Source organism: Equus quagga, chromosome 13 (assembly GCF_021613505.1).
Source record: "Equus quagga isolate Etosha38 chromosome 13, UCLA_HA_Equagga_1.0, whole genome shotgun sequence".
In the NCBI taxonomy this organism is placed as follows: domain Eukaryota; kingdom Metazoa; phylum Chordata; class Mammalia; order Perissodactyla; family Equidae; genus Equus; species Equus quagga.
The window spans coordinates 33,444,003-33,470,019 of record NC_060279.1 but is presented as its reverse complement, the minus strand read 5'-3'; the positions used below and the strand labels follow the sequence as shown (position 1 = coordinate 33,470,019).

At 51.7% G+C, this 26,017-nt stretch overlaps 1 protein-coding gene across 1 annotated transcript; it reads left to right on the top strand.

Moving 5' to 3' along the window:
• The first annotated feature begins 1,395 nt into the window (after positions 1–1,395).
• Positions 1,396–26,017, top strand: LOC124251123 (sodium/potassium-transporting ATPase subunit alpha-2). Its single transcript, XM_046683629.1, has 23 exons — positions 1,396–1,534; positions 6,058–6,162; positions 6,371–6,430; positions 7,567–7,770; positions 8,272–8,385; positions 8,650–8,784; positions 9,490–9,607; positions 11,257–11,525; positions 12,375–12,573; positions 12,706–12,815; positions 12,970–13,104; positions 13,813–14,002; positions 14,124–14,299; positions 17,747–17,883; positions 18,396–18,546; positions 18,655–18,823; positions 19,057–19,211; positions 19,478–19,601; positions 19,802–19,947; positions 20,152–20,282; positions 22,685–22,786; positions 22,899–22,990; positions 23,945–26,017. The coding sequence occupies exons 1-23, from the start codon at positions 1,523–1,525 to the stop codon at positions 23,971–23,973; spliced, it is 3,063 nt and encodes a 1,020-aa protein (XP_046539585.1). The 5' UTR covers positions 1,396–1,522; the 3' UTR covers positions 23,974–26,017.

Here is a 26,017-nt window from a genome sequence, read left to right as displayed (position 1 = left end):
GGCCCCATCCCCTCCCTCCTTTCCTCCTCACTTCCTTTGGGCTCAGGGTGCTCAGACCTGCCCCCAATCCACTGGCTTCCCTCCACTCCATCTCTGTGCCCAGAGAAATGGGGACACTCCAGGAGAATCCTGTCCTCTGATGGCTCCCAGGAAAAGGCAGGGACAGGATCTTTTTCTTCTCTCTCTGCCCTTCTGCTTTCCCTCTTCCTCCCTCTGCCTCTCATTCTTTGGCTCTTTCATCAAAGGAGCAGCAACAAGACCCTGAATCATCAAGCCTTGTCCCAGGTTATCTCCTCTACCCTTGTTTCCAGCTGGTACAAAGTTAAAGACACTCCCAGTAGAGGTGAGGCCCCCTCCCCACTCCCGGGCACTTCGTGGCAGAGAGGCCTCTTGTGTGTCTAACCTCGGTCCTGCATGCTGCAGCTTTGCCTTCCTTCCCCTACTGAAGAAGGAAGCAGTTGCCCCCCTTTCTAGTTCATGGGTCTGGTACCTGTCATGATATTGACCTCTGTATACCTCTCAGAAACTCTGTATTTTTCTCTCTTTTAGCTTCTCCCCATTCCACTCGCCAACCCCAGGCATAGATTGAACCTAGAGCTCTTCAACAGTGACAAAGGGAGTGGCATATTCAATCCATAAACAAGGGGTAAACAAAACCCAGAGATATTATCATGGATCTCTGCTGGGCTGGGTCCAGGGCTGTCTCCTCTACACCCGGCCTGCCCACCCCCAGCCACCTCCCTGGCCCCAGGAGTCTTGATTCTCCTCTCACACTTTGGAAAGCCTACATCCAGAGGGCTTGGGGAGACCCTCTGCCCTCCATCTCGACTTCAGCTTCCTCTAGAGCCAATTTGGCTCTCACCAAGGCCCCTTCTGAGGTGCCTCATTCACAAGGGCTGGCCTAGGTTCCAGCACTAACTACTGCTTCCAGCTTTGGGGTCCCCGCAACCTCAACAGTAGAGGGAACAGTCTGTTTCTTTCTCTGGGAAGTTGGATGTAGACTCAGAAGAGGGACATTCCGGTTCTGTTTTATCAGTTCCAATTGTTTAATCTCCCTAGGCCTCAGTTTCCCCATCAGGGAAATAAGAAGAGTCGGATCACATGGCCTCTGGCATCCCAGGATGCTGAGGGACTGCTCCCCCTCCACTTGCCCCTAAGGGGCACATTCCCTCTTTCCCCTCTCCCTCACTGCCTTGCCTCCCTCAGTAGGGGTTGCCGCAGGCCAGGGAGAGGGTGAAGGGAGCCAAGGGGGAGCACAGAGTGGGACAAACAGACCTCCATCAGCCAGTTGCTTAAGGGGCGGGAGGGGAGGAGTCCTCAGGGATCCTGTTTCAACAAACGTTTCTTTCCCGCGGAGGGGAAGGCGGGGGAGAGGGGGAGAGGGACCTATTTAAAGCTACCCTGTTGCTCGCCGTCTCTGTCTGTTTGCCGGGGTCTCTGGCTGTCCCAGAACGGCAGTGTGGGCTTGGGATCCTTCTGGTGACCTCTTCAGTCTAGGTCCCCTCAGCCACTCTACGCCAAGATGGGCCGTGGGGTGAGTATTCCCAAAGAGCAGGAGTCGCTCTGTAGGGAGGAGCAGGGCTCTCTGGAGAGTGAGGGAGGCTAGAGTGAAAGGATGAGATGGGGATAGCATGTGGAGGGAGGGGCAGAGGGAAGCTGACCGAGTTGGGTAGTTTGAATTTGGAAACAGTCTCCAAGCTACAAATGCAGCCCAGACTCACTGTGTCACAGGACCAAGTGTTCTCCTCTTCATCAGCTGCCCCCCAGTATCAGCCGCACAGCCCACCACACACATCCCTCCAGCTCTCCCTCCACTCCACCCGGCATCTCTATCAGGGTTCCTCCCTGCCATCTCCCAGCACAGTCCTCCTCTCTCACTGTATCTCCTGAAGGGATATTTGGCACCGTTAATCCTCCCCTCCTTTGCCACCCCTTGAAAATGCCCATTCCTCTGGGAGTCCCAGCCAGAGAGGATGGGTGTCCAATTTGAAGTTGGAGAAGGGCAGGGGAGCATCCGTCCCAGCCACCAGCTCCAGGGGCCCTGAGTTCCCAGGACAGCTGGGAGAGGTGTGGTGAGGAAGAGAGATGGGCCCCCAGCACCCCTCCGGATGTTCCGGGCAGCACTGTCCTCGGGCTCCGGGCCATCGGCTTTGAGGACTTTCCCAGAGGCTGGTGAGAGCTGCCTGCACCCCCCTCGATCCACCAGCGCCCGTGGCATTCTGCAGCACCAAATATGCCAAGGGGAAGATTAACAACCACGGAGGCGAGGCAGCGGGCAGGGACAGGGCTTCGAATTCTTGGAAATGAAATTTCCATATGGAGAAAAGTGATCCAATCCCCTGACAGACTGTGCCGAGCTGCTTTCCTTTTGTGGAAGGCTGGCAGAAGAGGGCAGGGAGGAACAGGGCCTGCTGAGCAATGGGAGGGTGCTGCGGAAAGAGGGTGCCTGTGGGGACCTGGGGGCAGTTTCTGGGCCCAGGAGGGGTCAGGTAAGGACATGTTATTGCACTGAGTTTAGCAGCTGGGAAAACTCCGAGCTTGGACACCAGGGTTCCTGAGCTAGGGTAGGAGCTATAAATAGAACCGTGTGTGTGTGTGTGTGTGTGTGTGTGTGTGTGTGTGTGTTTGTGTGTGTGTGCGTGCGCGCACGACCCATGGGTTCTCCATAGGCTGGAGTTGATACAGATACCCATGGATGAGCACCTGTGTTTGTGTCTCAGCAGAGACATTTGCGAACCTACAGGCCTTCCGCCATGCGTGAGCATGGATGCCAGTCTGTGCCAGTGTGTGAGGGTCTGTGAGGAGTGTCTCTGAGGTGTGGCCTTCACAGAGGAAGAGGCCACAACCGTGGGAAGATACACCTTCAGCTGCTCCTTGACATCTTTTGTTCCCCCAGGGAAAGGGAGTCCCCGGCTGAGGAGCAGGACCTCTGAGGAGAGGCCAGGCTGACCCTCCACTCCCCACCTCCACCTTAGAACAGGGGGGACCCAGCTCAAGAGGTCCCGTTTGGGAAGCGATTTGACTTTGACTTCTTCCAGGACCCCAGCGGTCTCGGGTCTGGGCTTCTCCCCCAGTTTCCCTGAATTCCCCATCACCTCCCCATCACAGTCAGGGAGCAGATCTGGTTCAGTGTGGACCAAGAGGATGGGTGAAGTGGGGGAATTTGGGGCTGGAGCTTGGAGTTGAACCTACAAGAAGACCCCTGAAGAGGGAAATCCCACCCCCTACCCGTCTCCCCCTTCTAAGACTCTTTTTGCCTCCTACCTCTTTCTCCCTGCATCATCTCTCCAGGGCAAGGCCTAACTGTCACCCTATGTGTGGCCATGAAGGGCAGCGTGGGAGTTGGGGGAAGGGATGAAACTGGTGGGCGGGAGCCCAGCCCGCTCCAGCTGCCACCAAGAGACTGCAGTGCGGGGAGTGGTGGCTGATTTCCAGCTGCCCCCACTCTGTCCCAGCCTCTGGCTTTCTCAGAAAGAACTCTCTGTTCTCCTTTAGCATTCAAGACCCAGAGAGGGGGACTTGTGGTTGGGAGAGGGAGGAGTGGAGGGGGGGTCCTTGCTTCCTCTCTTTCTTTCTTGCCTGGGCAGCCTGCTGGCCCCAAATCTCCGCAGGCTCCTGGCTGCAGAGCCTGAGATCCTTGCCAGGACAGGAGGAGGGGGCAGGGGCAGTGTGTCCCAAGTCCTGCCCCTGCCTGCAGAATAGGGTGGGGGCTTAGGAAAGGGGCGCTGCCTGGCGCTGCTGAGCTCAGCCACCGGTCAACATGCCAAGAGTATGTGGGCTGGCAATTTTTAAAAACCGTGCCTTTGATTCTAATTTTCACAAACTTTATTTCACATCAGAATGGACAGAAATTCTCTGGGCTCTGCTCCTTTGCCCCCAGCCGCAGCCCCCTCCTCTGCACGTACCCAGACCTGTGCCTGCCCCTGAAGGTCTGGAGGCTCACACTGAGGCTTGCCCAGCCTGATCTCTTCCCTCTTGTCCCTTCATTCCTTTTCATCAATTTCTCAGCCCTGCCCCACCATGGACAGAACCCAAAGCCTTAGGGCTGTGACTCCAAAGCATTTCAATTCATTCAATTGAATGAACGCCCTTAAGTCACTGGGGAGGGGAGAGGTAGCTGCTTCAGTCTCCCCAGGATGATCAGCCTTTGCAAGCCAAAATGACACTTGATTCGTAGATGCTTCATATGGAAACAAATGCAAGATTCACTCATCACTTTTGCTGAAAAGATCATTTCTGAGCAACATAGCCTCCAAAAGCTCATATCCTTTTAGCTCATTAGTGTCTACGGGACATCAATGTCCACCTCCCACTGCATCTCCCCCCCGCTGCCTCCCCCCAATTCCTGATTTCACTTGTCAGACCAAGGCAGCTCTACATTCCTGGGATTGCTCCCGACTCTGTGATGGGAAAACTAATGCGTTATCCCAGAGCACAGAGAATTTTTAGGGCAGTGAAACTACTCTGTAGGATACTATAATGGTGGAAACATGTCGTTGTATATTTGTTCAAACCCATAGAATGGACAACACGTAGAGTAACCCCTAATGTAAACTGTGGGCTTTGGGTGACAATGATGTATCAATGTAGGTTCATCGATTGCAAAAAATATACCGCTGTGGTGGGGGATGTGGATAGTGGGGGAGACTGTGCGTGCAGGGGCAGGGGTATATGAGAACTCTGTACTTTCTGCTCAATTTTGCTGTGAACCTAAAACTGCTCTACAAGAAAGGTCTACTTTAAAAAAAAATGCCATCATCCTGCAAAAAAGGGCAAGCACCTTGACTGTAGATCCCACCCAGGTATCCCCTCTTTGTGAAAAGAAATGACACCCTGAAAACCTAGCACAGCCCTTAGGACCCAGTGGAGAAATGGAGGCGTGGGACAGAAACTGAGCAGTGCTCTCTAACAAGGGCAGCACTTCCTGAGGGAAGTGGGAGGAAAGTGGATTGGGGAGGAAGAGGGAGGGAGAAGGCCCTTGTCATGGCCACCCCAGGCTTTCCCCAGCCCCCCTCCTATCCTATCACCCCAAGACAGCCTCCCCTTGGAAGGAGAAATTCCCCACCCTCTGCCCCAGAAGCTCCCTATGAGACTCTGGAAGGCTGGAGGTGGTAAGGAGACCACAAGCCCTGAAGAGGAAGGGAAATATGGCGGCCTCATGAGTTAAGTGTTCACCTGATTTTATCAGAGGACCTAGGAATGCCTGGACCTAAGAGTTACATGCATTTTAGTTTTAGATTTATTCTCAGAGACAACTTCTTATATTTTGGACAAAAGGGGCCCAGTTCCCTTCTCACCCAACTGTGCTTTGGGGCCTCAAGTCCTGTCAATTGCCTTTTGCCTGGTAGTGGGCAGGGCGGCCCAGCAGGATGGAGAGGGCTGCCAGCATGCTCTCTGTGCCTATTCCCTGGACATGCTCTGACCCTCCAACTGTGGACCTTTCTCAGTCATGACCCCTGCTCATTCCATTTCCACACTCCACCACCAGACCCTTCAGCTCCCCATCCTCCAGACACTTCCCTGCCCTGACCCCTGGCTCCGCAAAGACTCTGACTCTCCCAAATTCCGAACTGTCTCTACTCCTCTCTAAGTAAAGCAGCCATGGTGTCGGGACAAGGACAGTCCTACAGGCTGCTTCTACTTCCTCAAACCACCCCCACAACCCTGTCCACTCCCTTCCAGAATTCTAAATAGCATGGAATGGTGCTTTTTAAAGTTTTTGTTTATTTTGTTTTGTATTTAGCAGCAGCATTCTTTCAACAAATGAAATCTTAGCAGAAGCCCAACTACTAAACAGCTAAGAGTGGGCTCCTGAGTCCAGAGCCCTCAGCCTTCCCTGAAGTTTACACATAGAGCCCATGGCTGTGCTAATAGTTTGCAAACTGAAGGGCTGGGGTCCCCTCCACCCTCCACTCCCCTTTCCTCCCCTGGGACGATCACTGCCTTTGAGTCCACTGGCCCCCGCTCCCAATGCCTGGGCTGCTGGACTGTCCAGTGGGAAGAGAAGCTCCAGCCTCTGTCGTCTCTGACTCTCTGGGCCCTCCCTTCCTCCTGCAGGCTGGCCGAGAGTACTCGCCTGCAGCCACCACTGCGGAGAATGGGGGCGGCAAGAAGAAACAGAAGGAGAAGGAGCTGGATGAGCTGAAGAAGGAGGTGGCCATGGTGAGGCCCACAGCCTGCCCACCCGGGCCACAGGAAAGGGGCCCCGTCCTGGGACAGCTGCTCTGTCAGCCCAGTGCACTCAGAGAAGCTCGTGCCCAGCCCGCCTGTGCTCCTTGCCTCACCCCTGTGCCCCTCAGTGCCCTCACGTGCATTCTAGACACACGCGCTCAGCCTCCTTCCCCAAAGTAACTCGATTTCCCTTCTCCAGGATGACCACAAGCTGTCCTTGGATGAGCTGGGCCGCAAATACCAAGTGGACCTGTCTAAGGTGAGTGGGGGGGGCTTCTAGGGCGGGCACCAAAGAGGTGAGAGAACCATGCAGCCTCAGGGTGGGAGGAGCTTAGAACTGTAATCCAACCCTCTTTACAGATGAGGAAACTGAGGCCCAGAGACAAGTGACTAGTTCGTGGCAGAGCCAGAACCAGAACCCAGATGCCTTGCTTCCTAGTCCATAGCTCTTTTCCAGTGGATCTGGAAGCCAGGACTCCTCAGAACCCAGACCCCAGAGGGCCTCCAGGCAGCCAGCTTCCTCTACCCCAGGCTCTATTGTCAGCTCTGGGGATCCAGAGATGGATAAGACCCACAAAGTCCTTGCCTTGTGGAACTCATGGTCTACTGAGGTGACACACAGTAAATAGGTATCACTGCCAGACAATGAAAAGTGTCCTTAAGGAAAACAAATTAAGGTAAAGGAATGGGACATGGAATTTTCAAAAGGGCAGTCAGGGAAGGCCTGCAGGAGGAGGTGTGCACCACTACATTTTTGGTGTATGATTTTTTTTTACTTTTCAAAATTATGAGCCTGGCAATCCAATTGTGCCACTTACTATTTATGTGACCTTTTGATTCTCCTCTCTCTCTCTGAGTCTCCTTGCTTTAATAAGCAGGTCTACAACACCTATCTCACAGGGCTATTGTAAGGATTAGAGAAATGCATATAAAGCATCTGTCACAGTGCTGCATACAGAGCAGGGCCCCAACATATTACCATAATCATAGTAACAGGTCACCTCGCTACGTAGGACTCTGCTTGAATCCCTGGTAAGGGGGACTCTGAAGGAAGAGAGACATGGGGAGGAAAAAATGAGATGTCTTTCCAGAGAGCCTTATCCAGGCTGCCTCCAGAGGAGATATTGTGGCCCTAACCAAAACGTGTCTCAATCCAAGGATGACCAGAGGTGGGGCCACAGTCAAAAATCCTTCTCAGCCTTTAAGGCTTCCAACACCCGTTGCAAATGCCACCTCCTCCGTGTGGCCTCTCCTGATCAACCCCCACCCCTCCCAACCAGGCGGGATTTTTCTCTCCACTGGACATTTTTCCCCTGCCAAGGAGCTGGTGGGAGGTGCTGAGGGCCCAGGTTGGTTCTGGATGCCTCCTCCCACAATTCTCCTTACCTCTCTCAGGGCCTCACCAACCAGAGGGCCCAGGACATTCTGGCTCGGGATGGGCCCAATGCCCTCACTCCACCTCCAACAACCCCTGAGTGGGTCAAGTTCTGTCGCCAGCTTTTCGGGGGCTTCTCCATCCTGCTGTGGATTGGGGCCATCCTCTGCTTCCTGGCCTACGGCATCCAGGCTGCCATGGAAGATGAACCATCCAATGATAATGTGAGCCGGGCACGCCTGACCCCTGGACCAGCCCATGCCTCTGTCTTCCAACCCCGAATCTCCAAAACAGTTGGGGGGACAGAGGGCAAGACCCTCACATCACAGTCCCACAGGCCCCTCTGCTCTTTAGGCTGAAAAGGGGTGAGGTTTCTATACATATCTCTAAACACCTCCAACACACACACACACACACACAAAATCATTAACAAATGAGACAGCCCCTACTTTCTTTCACATTTAAGTAGACTTGTCTGCATCCCTGGGTCTTCACCCCCTAGAGAAAGTCCTAGTCCTGGGAACTTCCTGAGACTTTCCTGTCCCTTCCAGTCTTGGGAGGCTGGGGATTGGAAGACTGAGGGAGAGGTTGGAGAGAAGGACGTTCCTCTACCATTTGCACTCCCAGTTACAGATAAAGGTGGCATTGAATGCTCATCCTGGGTGGCTGCTGCCCTTCTGGGGTTGGGAGAAGGGCAGATCCCTCAAACTCTTTCTCCTTACCAGCTCTATCTCGGTGTGGTGCTGGCAGCTGTGGTCATTGTCACTGGCTGCTTCTCCTACTACCAGGAGGCCAAGAGCTCCAAGATCATGGATTCCTTCAAGAACATGGTGCCTCAGGTAGATGGTCCAGCTGGACTCCAGGCTGGGGCATAAGGTTTCTGGGAGATTCCAGCTCATCCCCTCTCAATTCCTTGTGCTCTGAGATGGAGGCTTAGGCAGAAAATACCCTCCAGCTCTCCACACCGGGATCTAGTTTTATTGCTAAGGGTGCAAGGTTTCTCCTCCTCCTTGGTGGGGTTGGAGGAGAGGTGGGAGACCAGCAGGAGGGGAAGGTAGGAGTAGAGATAAGCACTTCACGACATGCCCGTGGCCTCCCCGCAGCAAGCCCTTGTGGTGCGGGAAGGAGAGAAGATGCAGATCAATGCGGAGGAGGTGGTGGTGGGAGACCTGGTGGAGGTGAAGGGTGGAGACCGCGTGCCTGCTGACCTCCGGATCATCTCTTCTCATGGCTGTAAGGTGAGGAGGCGACCTTAGAGCAACTGGCTGGGTCTAAGAATCAGTTTGCATAGAGCTCAGAGGGACCCAGTTAGAGGTTTAAAGGTTAGGAGATCCAGGTGCAAATGCCAACACCTGTCCCCTACCGCCCAGCTGAACCTTGTCTCACATACAGCGCTTATGCATTGTCTCCTGGTATCTAGGTGTTATGAATGCCCTGTGCCCTGGGTATTTCTTTGGTATCCACTTTATAGCAATCTTGTATTGAGGAACAATTATATGTCAGATGCTTTGTATACATAAACACATGCTATCTAATTTAACTCTGCAAGAATGGTGTAATCAGGAAGGGCTGTTGCATGTGGTCACACAAGTTGTGCCATGCACAGCCCTAGGAAGTGCCCTTTTCATAGACTACAATGTTAGGGGTGCCCCCTGTAGTTGTGCGATGCAGAGATTCTGGTTACATTCTCCATTTTACAGATGAGTAAGTGGAGGCTCTGCTGGCTAAGTAACTAGCCCAAGGTCACATAAGAAGTCAGTGAGAGCCAGAATTCCACGCCAGAGCAGGGACAATAGCTGAGTAATGCTATAACTATGCGATGAGGGTGAGTGTAATTTTGTCTCTCGAGTCATGGAGAATGAGAGTGGTTGGAGTCAGGAGACAGCTGTGTTTGCACCAGTGTGTCTGCCAGGCTGCTGACTAAACACCCCCTTCCTCCTCAGGTGGATAACTCATCCCTAACAGGCGAGTCAGAGCCCCAGACCCGCTCCCCCGAGTTCACCCATGAGAACCCCCTGGAGACTCGCAATATCTGTTTCTTCTCTACCAACTGTGTGGAAGGTGAGAAGCTAGCCCGTTGAGGAGCTCCTCCTAGTAACCGAGGGAAGAGCCTGAATCCTGAATCCCCAGTCAGAATTAGGGGCTGTGGTTGTACTTACTTGTCAAAATCTCTGCTACAGAGGAGGGACTTGAGGGGAACATTACAGAAATAGTCCCCTCCAGAGAGCAGGGTATTGGCTGGGGCGGCATGACTCCATGGAAAAGTTACCTCCTTGTGGGGAGCTCTCTATTCTGTCTGCCCCAAGCCTGAGTGGATTCTCAAGCCTTCAGATATTGGATGAAGAGCCCCTGTACACACACACACAAATACAAACACACATGCACTCACGTGCCTCCCAAACTAGCCTTGACTCCTAGGAGTCTTTGGTTTGTTGATGGCTTCCATTGCCCCTGGCTCTGGGACTGGTTGCTTCCTTCTCCAACCCTTGCTTTGACCACAGCCTCAGGCTGGGGAGGGTCAGGAAAGCTCTCAGGTCAGGTGAACACTTGGGCCCTCCTTCCGGCTGCATCCAGGCCTGTGCTTCACCAAAGGGAATTGGACGTCATGCACAGGCTGCCCAGTTTGCATCATCCCTGTTTTGGGTTCTATAAGAGCTCCTGGACCTGCCACCACTTAATAGCAGGAGTCCAAGCACAACAGAAACCTGTGCCCTCTCTGGTCATGCCAGTGAGCTGAATCAGGGCTGACTTGGAGAGGGAGTCGAGGAGAGCTGGGAGAAAGAGGCAAAGGAGGTCTTGTACCCAGCCTCCACACCTTTCCCTTCCTGTCACTCATTTCTCTTCAGTGTATTATGTTTCTCTGGGCTTTCCCCCTCCTTCAGCAAGTTGGAATTACAATAAAAATCACCACACATTAAACTTCCTAAATTTTAAATGTACTGAGACTTTGAAATTTGTTCTACATTTCCCACAATTGGTAAAAATGCCTGGTAAAATATTTCCAATGCTGATTCTGAAACTGGCTTTGACAAGAGGAGGGCAATGAATGGAACTAACATCTGCTGAATGCCTGCTATGTGCCAGGCACTAGTCTAGGTTCCTTACAGCACCCTGTCATTTAATTATTAAAGCAATCCCTAGGTAGGATTCAAACAAGGATGCAAGCGCAGGTTTGGCTGGCCCCAACATGCGTGCTCTTCCCACTGAACCACACTGCCTCCCCCGAAGATCCCTTTAATGTCTACATAAGGGTCAGTAATTGCCTAGCTTCTTCTATAGAGATTCATGCCTAATGTTGAGAAAGAAAATCTTGAGACCACATGGAGAATCCATAATAAGCGCTTTACTTTGTGTTCACAATATACTTTCGGATGATAACAAGTGTGAGATTGATTTTACTGAAATACCACAGGCAATATTCTTATTTCACTAACGGAATCTCCTCAATTTGAACTTTGAGTTTATTTGCAAGGCTTTTCCCCAGGCCCAAGTATAAGAGAAAATAATCCACTGTTGTCTTCAGTCTGGGACTGGTGATCTATGCAGGAAGAGGAAGCCGAGTGGGGTACAGTCCACTGAAAGCGACCTCCAGGATTGGAGTCTTTGGCTTGTTTACTCTGTGATGTTTTCCTTTTTCAGGAAGTAGGATGGGACTTCAGTTCCTGGGAGCCCCCAAAGCACCCAGCCTCGTGTCTCCTCCTGTGTTGCAGGCACTGCCAGGGGCATCGTGATTGCCACAGGTGACCGGACAGTGATGGGCCGCATAGCCACCCTGGCCTCAGGCCTGGAGGTTGGGCGGACACCCATCGCCATGGAGATTGAGCACTTCATCCAGCTGATCACAGGGGTGGCCGTATTCCTGGGGGTCTCCTTCTTCGTGCTCTCCCTCATCCTGGGCTACAGCTGGCTGGAGGCAGTCATCTTCCTCATCGGCATCATCGTGGCCAATGTGCCTGAGGGTCTGCTGGCCACTGTCACCGTGAGTGGGTCAGGATGAGGTGCCACCAGGGGAGGGTCTTGCTTCCCTTTCCTCAAAAGTAATAGAGGCTTATTGCTTTTCAGCAATTTTTTACTTCCAGCCTCTAAAATCACGTATCAGATACTCATTTAATACATGGCTTAAAGTGTGAGTCTGAAAAAATCTCAGGTTAGGCTACACCTTGGCACTAGTTTCTCTCCTGGAGCTTGTCCTGATGGCCTTTTCTCACAACTCATGTACTCTTCATCCCCCCCCTGCAGTGTGGAGCTCATTCTTGCCAACTCTCCTGTAAAGGTTCTCTCAAAGGTCATCAGTGAATAACTGGCAAATCCAGTGACCTTTTCTCAGCCCCTATCCTTAACTCTGCTGCTGAAATGGATACTGCTGTCCACCCTCCTAGAATTCCCTCCTTCGTTGATGGCTGTGACGCGTCGCTATCCTGGCTCTCCTCTCCTCTGTCCCCTGCCATGTCTCCTCCTCCCCCAATGCTGATTCTCAAGCCTCAGCTCTCTGCTCTTCTTCTTATGCCCCTCGAGTGAGCCCATCTGCTCCCAGTTTCCAGTGCCCATTCTGTGTGGATTACTCTCACATCTCTATGCCCAGCTCTACTCACTCTCTCCGGAGCTCTAGCCAAATATGTTCAACTCCCTACTAGACATTTTGTCTAAATATACACCCATGATCTCAGTTCGACACATCTAAATTCAACACATTCACTCTTACACCTAGGTCCCAAGGTGTCTGTGGAGTGGGATCAAGGGGGCGGGATAGAGCCATGGTCTAGGGTAAGATCATGGACATCCCTGACTCCCGACTTATTCCTTTTTTATTCTCCTCTCTCTCTACCAGGTGTGTCTGACTCTGACAGCCAAGCGCATGGCGAGGAAGAATTGCCTGGTGAAGAATCTGGAGGCGGTAGAGACGCTGGGCTCCACCTCCACCATCTGCTCTGACAAGACAGGCACCCTCACCCAGAACCGCATGACTGTTGCCCACATGTGGTTTGACAACCAGATCCATGAGGCTGACACCACTGAAGACCAGTCTGGTGATTGGGTGCTCCAGAGGGGGCGAAGGAGACTGGAGGATGTTCAGGGTGCTGGTGTGGTGAGGAGGGTGGGGGTGAGATAAGTGTTCTAAAGGAGATCCAAGCTCCTGGTTCTCCCTCCTTTCCTCCCAGGGGCCACTTTTGACAAACGATCCCCAACATGGACGGCCCTGTCTCGGATTGCTGGTCTCTGCAACCGTGCAGTTTTCAAGGCTGGGCAGGAGAACATCTCCGTGTCTAAGGTAAGGAGTCAGGGGCATGTCCATAGCCTGCCCACCTTGCTGACTCCCAGCTTTTCCTATCGCACCCTGCTGCCTTGAAGGCTTTGGTGACCTCCTCCCTTGGTCTTCCACTTCCTCCCTGGCCCCATGATGACACTGAATTCTCTTCTGTCAGCGGGACACAGCCGGTGATGCCTCCGAGTCAGCTCTGCTCAAGTGCATTGAGCTGTCCTGTGGCTCCGTGCGGAAGATGAGGGATAGAAACCCCAAGGTGGCGGAGATTCCTTTCAACTCTACCAACAAGTACCAGGTCTGGTTGGGGTGCTGGGACAGGGAAAGAAGGAGGGACAAAAACGAGGGAGTGCACAGAGCCAAGGGGGAATCATCAACAGGAGGAGTGGGGACATCTGAGGATCATGTCCCCTTACCTCTGCCTTAGCTCCAAGGCAACTTTTGTGACTACATCTCTGGTAGCAATTACCCCCTAACTCCCAGATCTTCATTCCTTACTGCAATCTGTCCCCCTCTCAACTCTTCTTCCCATAGCTCCCCATCCTCTGGCCTTGGTCCCTCAACTCTCCCATCCCATTGAACCATACTTCTGAAATTTCCTTAGAGTATCCCTCAGCCTGTAGGCATCTGTTAAATGCCAAGAACGCAGTCTCAGCTATGTCCCATATCAGTCATAGTGGTAAAGCCCCACTGAGGCAGCATGGTGGTGGGGGATGCTGACAAGAGAGCCATCCAGCCTCTAGCACAGAGCCTATCTTAACTGATCTTAGTAACTATTTGTTGAGTGAATGAATGTCCTATGGGGAGGTGACTCTGGTTACAAGGTTGAGACTATGAGGTCCAAACACCCCTCCATACATGGATACTCTCCCTATGTTGACAATGATTGATGGACCAGGGGTTATTTTATTAAGGAAGGGTTCCTTACCAGCCTCTGCTCTCTTCCAGGCCCCATAGTGGGTACTGGAGGTATGGCCCCCTCCGTAACTGCCTATCCTCTTTCCAGCTGTCCATCCATGAGCGAGAAGACAGCCCCCAGAGCCATGTGCTGGTGATGAAGGGGGCCCCAGAACGCATCCTGGACCGGTGCTCCACCATCTTGGTGCAGGGCAAGGAGATCCCTCTGGATAAGGAGATGCAAGATGCCTTTCAGAATGCCTACATGGAGCTGGGAGGACTAGGGGAGCGTGTGCTGGGTGAGGGGCCAGAGCCTGGGGGCAGGGCTGAGAAAGGGATCCCCCATTTGGGGTGAGGAGCACTGGGAACATCCAGGCAGCCACCTTGCTGCTCTCACTCCTCCTTTCTCTGCCCCTTCAGGGTTCTGTCAACTGAATCTGCCCTCTGGAAAGTTTCCTCGGGGCTTCAAGTTTGACACAGATGAGCTGAACTTTCCCACGGAGAAGCTCTGCTTTGTGGGGCTCATGTCTATGATTGACCCTCCCCGGGCTGCTGTGCCAGATGCTGTGGGCAAGTGCCGAAGTGCAGGCATCAAGGTACTGGCCTCACTCCCTTCCCTTCAACTTCTCCCAGACACCAAAGATTGAGGGACTGCAGGGGCTGCTGCCCGGGCACTGATGGCTTCCTTAACACTGACTGAGAGGAGAAGCTGCCATCTGCAAGAGAAGGTCGACCCCTGCCTTGGGGCCCTCACCCTCATCCCTTTTGCTCCGAGGGGCCACTTTCCCACGTCCATCCTCTCCCTCCCTGGCACGGATTATGCTGTTCTGATGTCAAGCTGATCTGGCACCCCTGTCTTGGAGATCTGGTTGTCCTGCCTGCCCAACTACTGCCCACTCTCTCTAGCCATTTGGGATGGAATTAGTAAGCTCTTGTCAGCCCCGACTCATAACCCTGTAGACGGGCTCCAGCCCTCATCCCACCCAGCACACCTCTCCCAGGCTCTCCTGTCCAACTGCAATTGCTTCTCAGTGACCACTCCCTCCTCTGTGGTACATTTTTTATTCATTCAACAAATGTTTATTGTTTACCAACTATGTACGAGGCACTGTTCAACGTGCTGGAGTTTAACAAACAAACAAACAGAAATCTCTTCCATCTTAGAGCTTACTTTGCTGGTTCCAAGATATGGTTCTTTGCCATCCCCCTTAACCTATCCAGTCACCAATTCTGGTGCTGTCTCTTGCTCCTCATTTCTCAACATCTCACTTATTACCAAATCAGTTCAACTCAACCTGTCTACCGAGGGCCAGGTAGTGCGCTAGGCACTGGACGTGCAAAGAGGAATAAGACAGTGCTTGGCCTCTGGGAGAACAAATGCCTTTAAAATTAATGACAGAATAATCATAATAGCTAGAGTTGCTGAGCACCTACTATGGGTCAGATAGTCGAAACAGCCAATTGTTTTGTGATCCTTTATATGAATCAGTCGCTATTCTTAGCACTAAACCTGTAAGATCTTGTTTAATCTCCACAGTAACCCTACGAGTAAGCACCAGTATTTGCTCTTTTTTACAGAGAGGAAAACTGAGGCACAAAGTAACATAGTCGAGGCCACACAACTAGTAAGTGGTAGGGCCAGGATTTGAACCCAGGCAGGCTGCTGTTTCTTAATCATCCCACTAGAGGACTTGTATGTGATTTCTGAATCTCAATAACCACTCTGTCTCTAAGGTAGGCATAATTATCCCTATTTAAAAATAAAACAAGCTGAGACTCAGAGTGGGCAAGTAGTTTTCCCAAAATAAAACTGCCGGTAAGAGGTGGATTGGCTATATGAAGCATGGGCTGCTTGTCCGGAAAGCACGTGCTCGTCCTGCTCATCAGGCTGCTGCTGGCCACGATCAGAACTATCAAGGAGGCCTGGGGAAAGTACCTCCCCAGGAACTCAGATCAGGGAGCAGTTAATTCTGCCTCAGAGAATGTTTTACAGAGGGCATGATATTTGATCTGGGCCTTGAAGGTTGAAGAGTATTTGGTAAGGCAGGAGGGAGAGGAAAGCATGTCAAGAGCAGGGAACAGAGCGTACCCTGCGTGGTTAGGCTGTACGGGGCATGTGTGTGGGCTGTGGGGGGAGGTGGCAGAGCAGCACTGGGGATTGAGACTGGAACGTTGGGCCAAGGCCAGTTGGAAAGACTTTGCTTAAATGCTACACTTGGGCTTTATCCTGTGATCCACAGAGAGCCACAGGTGTCACAGGGCAGATCTAGCTTTTAGAGGCCTACCTGGATGGAAGAGGGACTGGATGTGAAGAAGAACTGGAGTCAGGGAGACAGGGAAAGAGGCTATTGCAATAGTTCAGGCAAAGGATGATGACCCGAAGAAGGGCAGCGACAAAGGGAGTGGAGAGGAGGAGTTACCTTTGAGCAATGTTTGGAGAACTTGGTGAGCAAACTGGATATGGGAGGTGAGGAAGCTATAGGGGACAAATGGACAGAATGAATTGAGAGGAGAGTATCTAAGACAGGGAGTAGAGGAGCACGATGGGTGGAGTTGGTGGGAGTAGAGATCATCAGTTCAATTTTGACCTTAAGTTTGAAGCGTCTGTAAGACACCCCGCAAGAGATGTTCCAGGAAAGTTGGAATATGGCTTAGAGCTCAAGAAAGAGGGTTAGGACTGGAGATTTGAGTCTCATTAGCACATGAGTGCAAATTAAAGACCTACTAGTATGTCTTATTATATTGCCCAGAAGCAAACATGGTTTAAGAAAGGGGAGGAGAATGAAATCTTGGGTGATACCAACATTTAGGGGCAAGTGGAGGAAGAGGAACCAGTGAAGGAGGGGTGGGGGTGGTAAGTCACAGCTAACATTTACTGTGTCCACCTAATGCCATTTACTCTTCACGACAACCTTGAAAGGTAGGACTCATCTTCTCCATTGTGCTGAGACTCAGTGAATGGACACATCTAAGGTCCTATAGCTGGGGAAGGTCAATGTTTAAACTTGGGTCTGTCATCTGACTCCAAAGCCGCTTCGTCCAGTCTACCTGGCTGCCACCCTGAGAAGGGGGGTAAAGAGCATGAAGAGGGATGGAGGGGAACCAGGAATAAAGAAGCCCACAGAAGCCAAGGGAGGATAGGGTTTCAAGGAGGAGGTGGTGAACAGTGCCAAATGCCTCAGAGGGTCAAGTAGGAGGAGGACTGCAAAGATGATTTTGTTTTTCAATTGGGAGGCCCATGTGGCCTTGGGGGGGCAGCTTCAGTGGGGTGGTGGCGGTGGAAGAGAAGGCAATGAGGCCTAAAGTAGCTTCCTTCTCAGTATCTGTGGGATCTGCCCCACAACCCACACATGCAAATGCTATCCGAATCCAGCTCCGATCACCTTATGCCTGTGATAGTCTCTTAAGTGGATTCTCAGATGCCAACCGTCCTCCCCAGCCAACTCTATCCATTCTGCAACAATGGCAATGAACATCACCATGGTTAAGGCAGGAATTACCTTCTTCCCACATGGTGAAGGCATGATGAACAAGGCAGTGGAAGGTGGACGGGAGGGAGGGAGGACATGTCTCCCTCTCATCACTACTGTGTCCGATTACATTGCCTGCAGCAATCACATTGGACACTAAGAAAACCATGTCCTAGTTCCCTCTGGCCTTGAGCATATCACGGGCCCTCTCTAAGCCTTTGTTTGCTCATCAGCAAATGCGGGAGCTGTTAAAGGTTCTTCCAGCTCTGACAGCCTCATATCCCATGAAATCCAAACTCCTAAACAATCTTTGAGGCTTCTCTTCCACGAGTCCCTCATTAACTTGCTACTTGTCGTAGAGGTTGTCCTCTATTAAAGCAAACTATCTCTGATCCCCTGAACACTTGTCATTGTCTCTCCCTCTCACCCACCCACCCAAACACACACATACCATTCCATTATTTTGGCTGGGATCTACTAGCCCCACCATCTGGGGGTCTGGCTTTGGGAAACGAATAGGAGGAGGAAAATCCTTAATACTGCTTTCCTTTTCACTTTTCTGTCTCCCACCAGGTGATCATGGTGACCGGGGACCACCCTATCACAGCCAAGGCCATTGCCAAAGGCGTGGGCATTATATCAGAGGGCAACGAGACTGTGGAGGACATTGCAGCCCGGCTCAACATTCCTGTCAGTCAGGTCAACCCCAGGTGAGGCCTTTGCAGGACCCCCACCTCCAGATCAACCCATCCTGTCCCACAGACTGCTTGAGTGTCCCCTGGGGTATTTGGATAGCACCTCTGGGATCTTTATAGGCCTTACCTCTGGTTCCTCAGTCTAGCATGTGTGTCCAGGCTGAGCCACTGATTAGCTGTAACCATGGAGACATCACTTTACCTTCCTGAGCCTCTATTTTCTCAACCACAAAATTAGGATGGTGTCTACATCACAGGGTGGCAATAGGAGTAGGATATGTATAAGGAACTAGCACAGGGCCTAGCAAACCGCACTGATGATGGTGATGATGCTGCATGGCGAGGATTTAGCATCACTTCCTCATAGAGAGAAATGGGGAGAGGAGGTCACTGAGCATGGAGGGAGAGAATTGAAGCTGTGGGGGACCCTAATGAGCAGGGAAACTGGAGCCCCAGCCGCGGTGAGGAGAGGCAGCGGGGCTGGCTCAGGCCCCAGGGAATCAGCCGCCTCTGCCCCTGCCCTCCAGAGAAGCCAAAGCGTGTGTGGTGCACGGCTCTGACCTGAAGGACATGACACCCGAGCAGCTCGATGAGATTCTCAAGAACCACACAGAGATTGTCTTTGCCCGGACATCTCCGCAGCAGAAGCTGATCATCGTGGAGGGCTGTCAGAGGCAGGTGAGCAAGGCGAGGAAGGCAAGGACAGGGTGAGGAAGGAGTGTGGGGCCAGGGGCCAGGTGTGTGCAGGTGCTTCACCCTCCAGCTCTGGCTGTATCTTCTCCCCAGGGAGCCATTGTGGCGGTGACGGGTGATGGAGTGAACGACTCCCCCGCGCTGAAGAAGGCTGACATTGGCATTGCCATGGGCATCTCTGGCTCTGATGTCTCTAAGCAGGCAGCCGACATGATCCTGCTGGACGACAACTTTGCCTCCATCGTCACGGGCGTGGAGGAGGGTGAGGAGGCTGGGTGGGCTGGTATGGCATCCAGGATGGCTGAGGTCGGCACATCTGCTTCCTGTGCCTTTTACCCCAATGACAGAGTCAACTCAGGATTCAGGCATCCACTGCGTCCTTTGGCTTCCCTCAAACACAAAATCTTCCCCTCTCAGGAAGATGGGCAGCCTCAGGGGCTAGGGGTGGGGAAGGGTCCCTCTAATCTCCCTGATGCCCTCAGAACCTCCCCACAGGCCGCCTCATCTTTGACAACCTGAAGAAATCCATTGCGTACACCCTGACCAGCAACATCCCCGAGATCACCCCCTTCCTGCTCTTCATCATCGCCAACATCCCCCTGCCTCTGGGCACCGTGACCATTCTCTGCATTGACCTGGGCACTGACATGGTGAGGCCAGGGGTGGGCACAGGGGACAGGCAAGGCAATCACATGGGTGCAGTGGACAGGGATGGGCAGCAGATAGAAGGAGGGATGTCGCCAGGGCATCTGACCAGGCCATGAAGGGTGAAGGGAAGATGAGCATAGGGCCTAGAATATGGTGGAGTCTTAAATGTTTATTGAATTGTGTCAAATGTTCTTCACTGCTGATAGTTCTCTGTTCCTATCATCTCCCTTCAAATACCCTCCTTTCCCCCACTTCCCACGTCACACAGGTCCCTGCCATCTCCTTGGCCTATGAGGCAGCTGAGAGTGACATCATGAAGCGGCAGCCGAGAAACTCACAGACAGACAAGCTGGTGAATGAGAGGCTTATCAGCATGGCCTACGGACAGATTGGTGCGGCGGGGCCCTGGGGCTCGGGAGGGAACCCCATGTGGATTCTTTCTCCAGCTTTTGGAGGGATGAGCCCCCAGCAAAATTCCAGACCAGGGGCCAGCCTCCCGAGGGTCAAGGATTTTCATCTCTGGCCAGTAGGGACTGGCCCCGTCCTGCTGCCTTCTCTGACCCAGGCCCTGCCTTTTGCCCACGACCCACAGGGATGATCCAGGCCCTGGGTGGCTTCTTCACCTACTTTGTGATCCTGGCAGAGAATGGTTTCCTGCCATCACGGCTTCTGGGAATCCGCCTTGACTGGGATGACCGGTCCATGAATGACCTGGAGGACAGCTACGGACAGGAGTGGGTGAGTGGGGCTGTGCAAATGCAGATGCATGTGTATGAGAGGGTGGGGCTAAATGCCTGGCAGTAGTGGGTAGGAGTGGCTAAGGGGGATGGGGGCTAAAGGTGGGTGAAGTGCCCAGGATTTAACCACTGCCCTGAACGGTGCTACATGCTGGTCCTACACTTCCCTCTCCCACTTTCCTCTCTCTACCCGCCCTGCCCCCAGACCTATGAGCAGCGGAAGGTGGTGGAGTTCACCTGCCACACGGCCTTCTTTGCCAGCATCGTCGTCGTGCAGTGGGCCGACCTCATCATCTGCAAGACCCGGCGCAACTCTGTCTTCCAGCAGGGCATGAAGTGAGCACCCACCCCGCCGCCCACGCACCACCCCAGGAGAGTGCGCTCCGGGCACACTCACCAACCCACACGGGCTCTGCTCAACCCCTGGGCCCAGGTCTGCTGCGGGGACGTCAGATTTTCATTATCCAGCTATATATCCATAGCCATGTTTGAAATGGATGAGAGAAGAGGAAGCAGTGATATGACCATTTCTGATGAGTTTTAATTTTGTTCCTAAAATGTGCTTTGTTATGGTCTTCAACCTGCCTTCTTTTAATCTTCTCTCCATACTTCTTCCCTTCCTTCCTTCCTCCATCTCATACTCTAGCGGCACCCACCCCCATCCTTTGCCCAGCCCTAAATACAGGGTCTGCCGTGCTGCCCCACACTCAGCAGGTAGCTGTAGTTTATAGCCCTGCCCTGTGGTGATGTGGTACCCACGTGGGGGCTGTGAGCTGCCCAGGATCAAGTTCAGTGCCATCTCATAGTGTGAGTGACCATGTGCCAGTCAATGCGCTAAGTGATTCAGTGATGTGCTTTAACCTCACAATAGCTCTGTGAGGTAGGTATTATTTTCATTTTATGGATAAGAGACCCCAAAAAAGTTAAATGATGTGTGCAAGGTCACCCCGCTGTAAGGGTTCACCAGGTCTGTCTCTAACACCCACGCTCCTGGCTACCACACTGAGTGGCTCACCTGTCAGACTCTGGCACCTGTGAGGTCCTCAGGAATTGCTCTGTGGTTCCGGCGCGGATGGTGGTTAGTGCTGAGGGTGCCATTCCTGTTCTAGTTTCTTCTACTGGAAACAATGGGTATAATTTCCCAAGTGAGTTGTCACAATTTCTTACTATGGGGGAAAAAAAAGATGCCAAAACCCTGGTGAAGTTAATAGCATTTCAGATCCCAGGGGGAGGAAAGTGAGAAGTCTGTTAGATAAATAAAGGTAACACGAAGGAAGGAGCTTCCTGGAAGCTACAAACACTACTGGGGAAAGTTCAGTGAGAAGCAAACAAGGAGCAGAGAGTCCAAGAAGTTGGGTCCAGTTCTGGGGCTTGCTTTCTGCGCAGCGCATGGGTGACACGGGAAGGTGGGAACATAACTAAAGTGGCTAAATCCAGCCCATCTGAGAGGCAATGAAAAAGAAACAAAACTAGTCAGGCTGGATACAGGGAAGGGGAACTAGTACTAACAAGTCATCTGGCCGGAGGCGGCCTCAGCTCAAGCCCCACTTGGGGTCCTTGGGCCCTCAGGGGTCCTCAGAGATGCTATTTGCATCATTCAAAAGCTTCATTAAATCAAGCACTTACCTATGAGAAGGCTCCTAGGCTTACTGAAGTGTATTCTCGGGCAGAAGCCTAAGTACAAGGTAGAGATCGCATGCTACTGCACAGTTCTATTTGGAAGCCGTGGATATTTCTAATTCATTTTAAGTGGGGAAATATGTTCATTATAACAAAGGCAGCCTGAGAGACAAAAATCAATTAAAATCTGGCCTTTAGAGGAGAAAATTAAGAGGAGTCCTTGGTGAGTGAAAAGTTTGGGAACCACTGGCTTAAGCCGTGAAGAGGGGCAGTGCCTGAGGTTATAAAAAGTTGAGTAATAATGCCACTGAGCACTTTCCGTGTTTGAGAGCTTTCCACGCGTTATCTCCCATCATTTTCCCAGCAATCTTATGGTATAAAGGTAATATGTCCATTTTACAGAGAAGGGACATGAGGCTTAGAGAAGTTAAGAGACATTGCTTACAACCAAAAGCTTGTAAGCGGCAGAGCTGGGACCAGACACTGCCTCTCTGACTCCAGAAACTCTGCCCTCAAAACCTTATTCTACCCTGCTTGTCAATTCTGATATAGTGCCCATATAGTAAGCACTTACTATCCAGTGAGCTTTCTCTTTGCTAAGTACTTTACAAACATTCTCTTCTTTATTAAATATCTATGACCAACAACTACCAGGGGCTGAGAATGTATGAAACATACTTGTGCCCTGAACTGAAGGAGCTTTCGAAGCAGTTTGCTGGGGAGACGACACTTTCACAGAGCATGTGCCTGGATAATAAGATTATAAGCTGCATGAGGGCAGGCCCCGTGTCTCCAGAAAGAAGTTTGTGTGGACCACAGCATCTCCAGCACGCTCAACATATAAGAAACATGTATTTAGTAGATGAATATATGTGTTATAGACAACAATTGGAGATAAAATCTGTAAGCAGAAAAACTAAAGAAAATCTGTCCTTGGTTACATATAAAGCATGAGAGGAGGGTGTTTGAAGAGGGTGCAGGAAGATGTCATTTATAACCCTTCCCTTGTATTTTTCTTCTCTCCTCTTTCCATTCCACCACCAGGGCTCTCCCTGGATCTCTCCCCGTCTCATCCTCCCTTCAAATGCTACCTAAACCTGCTTTCTTTGCCTTCCCAGGAACAAGATTCTGATTTTTGGGCTCCTGGAGGAGACTGCACTGGCTGCCTTTCTGTCTTACTGCCCTGGCATGGGTGTGGCCCTCCGCATGTACCCACTCAAGTGAGTGTCTCTCTAGAAGGAACCCTTCTAGGATTCAAGTTTTGGTCTATTCAGATTCTACTTTATGTGACCAACCTCTGATGTTTCTGACAGGCTCCTCTCTTTCTTTCAGGGTCACTTGGTGGTTCTGTGCCTTCCCCTATAGTCTCCTCATCTTCATCTATGATGAGGTCCGAAAGCTCATCTTGCGGCGATATCCTGGTGGTAAGCACCTCCGAACCTCACCCCAGCCCCCAGCCAAGTGCCACCCCCCACTGCTGGGTGCTCCCCCAGTGCTCCAAACCCAGACTCCATTCCTACCCCAGATCCTTGCTGCTTTTCCTCGGTGCCCTCAGATCCTGGGGTCTCAGGTGGGAAGAGCCCTGACTCTGTGGAACCTGTTCTCCCTGCCCACTTGCTCTCAGATTCCGGCCCCACCTAACACACAGTTGGTCTCTGAGGCCCTCCACCTTCCACCTGGAATCATAGAACATCAGAATTAGAGGAGTCCTTTGAGGTCATCTAGTCTCACCTCCACATCTTACAGATGAAGAGAGGCACAGAGGTGAATTTATTCGTTCAGGGTCACAAAGTAAGGAGCCACAGAACTGGCACTAGAACCCAGGCATCAACCAAGTATTTTTTTTTCCAACAAGCATTTTTGATCACTTACTGGAGGTTGAAAACGGATGGCCTACAAGCCAAATATGGTCCATGGATATTGTTTGGTTTGGCCTCCGTATTTTGTGTGGGTATTTTTTTTAACTGGTCCAATGTCTAAAACTTAGAGGCTTTCACATAAAATCTGAATTTCTGACTTCTGAAAAATCACAAGAGCTGTCAACCCCGTGGCCACGTTTCTGCACAGCAACAGCGGACAGCTCCCCTTTAGAGCTCATCTGTTACCCGAATAGCCCCTGTAGGCATTTGCATTTTCACCCCCAACCTACTCTGCCCACCCTCCATTGTGCTAAAGACAAGTCTCTCCTTTCCCCTAGTCTGTGTCCTCAGCTCACTGGATTGCCTTCCCCTCCCTTTCCACCTGCCCGCAGCTACCTTCCTGAGTGCCTCCACCAGGCTTCTGTTCTACCTGGCCTCAACCCCTCAGGCCCCTAGGAGATTTCTCTCTTGCCTCCTTTTACACTCATGCTGCAGCCCCCACCCCAATCTCTCTAACAGGCTGGGTGGAGAAGGAAACATACTACTGAGCCCATCGGAAAGAAGAACCAGGCACGGGAAACACGGGGTGCCCTGGACATGTTGCAGGGATGGTGATGGGGAGGGGTGGAAAAAACTGGGGTGGTGTTTGGGGGGAAGATTTGGGGGAAGAGAATGAGGCAATTAAGCAGACTAAGTTCGGGGGAGTGGGTAAAAGAGCTTGGGATGATTGCCCCATGGACCAAACTATGAACAATCAGAGCAGATTAGACACTACATGCTGGGGTCCCCTCCTCAGATCCTGCTCCATCCCACTCCAATAGGTTGTCTATTTTTTCTGAGGAGTTGAGTGTTACCCCATCCCTTCCTATTCCCTATCCCTTCACCCTCACCTCCCACTAGAACAGATCAACATCCAAAGGCAGACACCTGTCTAAACAGGGGGGAGGGAAACCATCCCAAACTGTCAATGTCCCTTTATCTCTCCAGCCTCACCCCACTTCCCACCTTCACCCCTCCTTAGCTTCCTGCCCAACTCTGTCCTCTGCTTCCCCCTCAGACCTGGAAATCACAAATGGTTCCTCTTGGTGAGTGCTAGGGCCTGAGGCCAGAAAGGGGAGCTGGTTGGAGAAGTTGGCCTGTCTCCCAGTCAAGGCTAGTTAGGAACTTCTAGAAGAGAGCTGGGCAGACAGGTGGGAGGTTGGGGTATGGGCAGAGGAGGGAAACAACAAAGGGAGAGAGACAGAAAGGAGAGAGAGTCAAAGACAGGGCATTTGACAGATGTGTCGAGTCTCCAGATTGTTGTGGGCTCCAGCTCTGTGTCCTGCCCTGAGAGAGCACCCCGCCTGCAGGCCAAATTCAAATGTCAGAGTAGCAGCAGAGGTGGGGCCAGAAGGCAATCCCGGGAGCTTCACTGAGATTCCACACCCGTTTGCCACAGAGCTCCCACTGACCCTTGGTTGGTGGTCTATTTGGTCCACGAGGCCCAGGTGTCACAGATGCTCCAGTTCTCTCAATGACACACAGTTTGATAACACCCCACCCTTTAGAGGACTAAATCCTCAGAGTTCCGTGTTGTTCCAAAATGGATAGCTGCCAGTACATTCTCTGCCCCTCCCACCCCCTTTCCCTTCATGCCCATGTGGATGAACCTGCGTCATTCCCAGGCACTGCCAAGCCAGCCCTGGAAAAGGAGTCCCCTGGCAACCGTCTAGAATCGCAGTGGACAAGTTCCCAGAACCTCCCTGTCTTCCAGGGACATGCAGAATCAGCTTGGGTCCTGAAGGTGGTCAGACCCTCTGGGCAACAAGAGGGAAGGCGTTAGGAGACCTGCCTTTGACCTCTCAGGTGACAGGGCTCTTCCTCCCCTGGCAAATGTCCTTCAGCTGATGTGCCCACTTTCTGAGATGAGCAGCTGGTTTCAGGTTCCTACGAGAGAAACTTGTCCTTCCTTTACCCCCTCCCAACCTAACACGTTTGCTCTGCAGGCAGCTCTGCCCACTCTCTAAGCCTGGCTTAGAAGGTACTGAGAATGTCCTGTAGAGAAAGACCCAGATGAACCAAGCAAGTGACAGAAACACCTAAGGAAAATAGAAGGCCTAAGGCAGAAAGGAAGGAAGCACAAAAAACAAACATTAGGTCAGGCCCATAAACAACCACCCAAGGGCTATTACTTCATTACACTGGAATTCTACTTTATCAGAAGTACCTTGAAATAAATGAGTCATTGCCTTGGGCTTGGAAAACTAAATAGGAAACTGTATTAACTTGGGCCTGATTAATTTGAGATTTATTGACTGTGGACAAAAGTTTATCTTTGCACAATCAATAAAAATGGCATTTGTTTAGTAAATTAAGAGCATAAACAATATTGCTAGGGGTGGCATATTTAATCTACCTAAAACAATACTTTTCAGGCACTTTAGGAATATCCATTTAGAATTAGTGCGTGCATGGGCTAATTATCATCGGTTCTTATGTATTTGTTAAAGAAACATCTGCCAGACATTTACTTGGTGATCTTTTGTAAGACATTAGTTTGAGGTACTACATATGTACTTGAAAATAATAAAGTTGCATTTCTTTATGACAAAA

What these genes read in the sequence shown, in the direction of transcription:
- LOC124251123 (XM_046683629.1), top strand. An exon ending in ACCAAGTGGACCTGTCTAAG is followed by an intron (nt 6,431 to 7,566) that starts GTGAGTGGGGGG and finishes TACCTCTCTCAG; the next exon opens with GGCCTCACCAACCAGAGGGC. An exon ending in GCCGAAGTGCAGGCATCAAG is followed by an intron (nt 14,300 to 17,746) that starts GTACTGGCCTCA and finishes GTCTCCCACCAG; the next exon opens with GTGATCATGGTGACCGGGGA.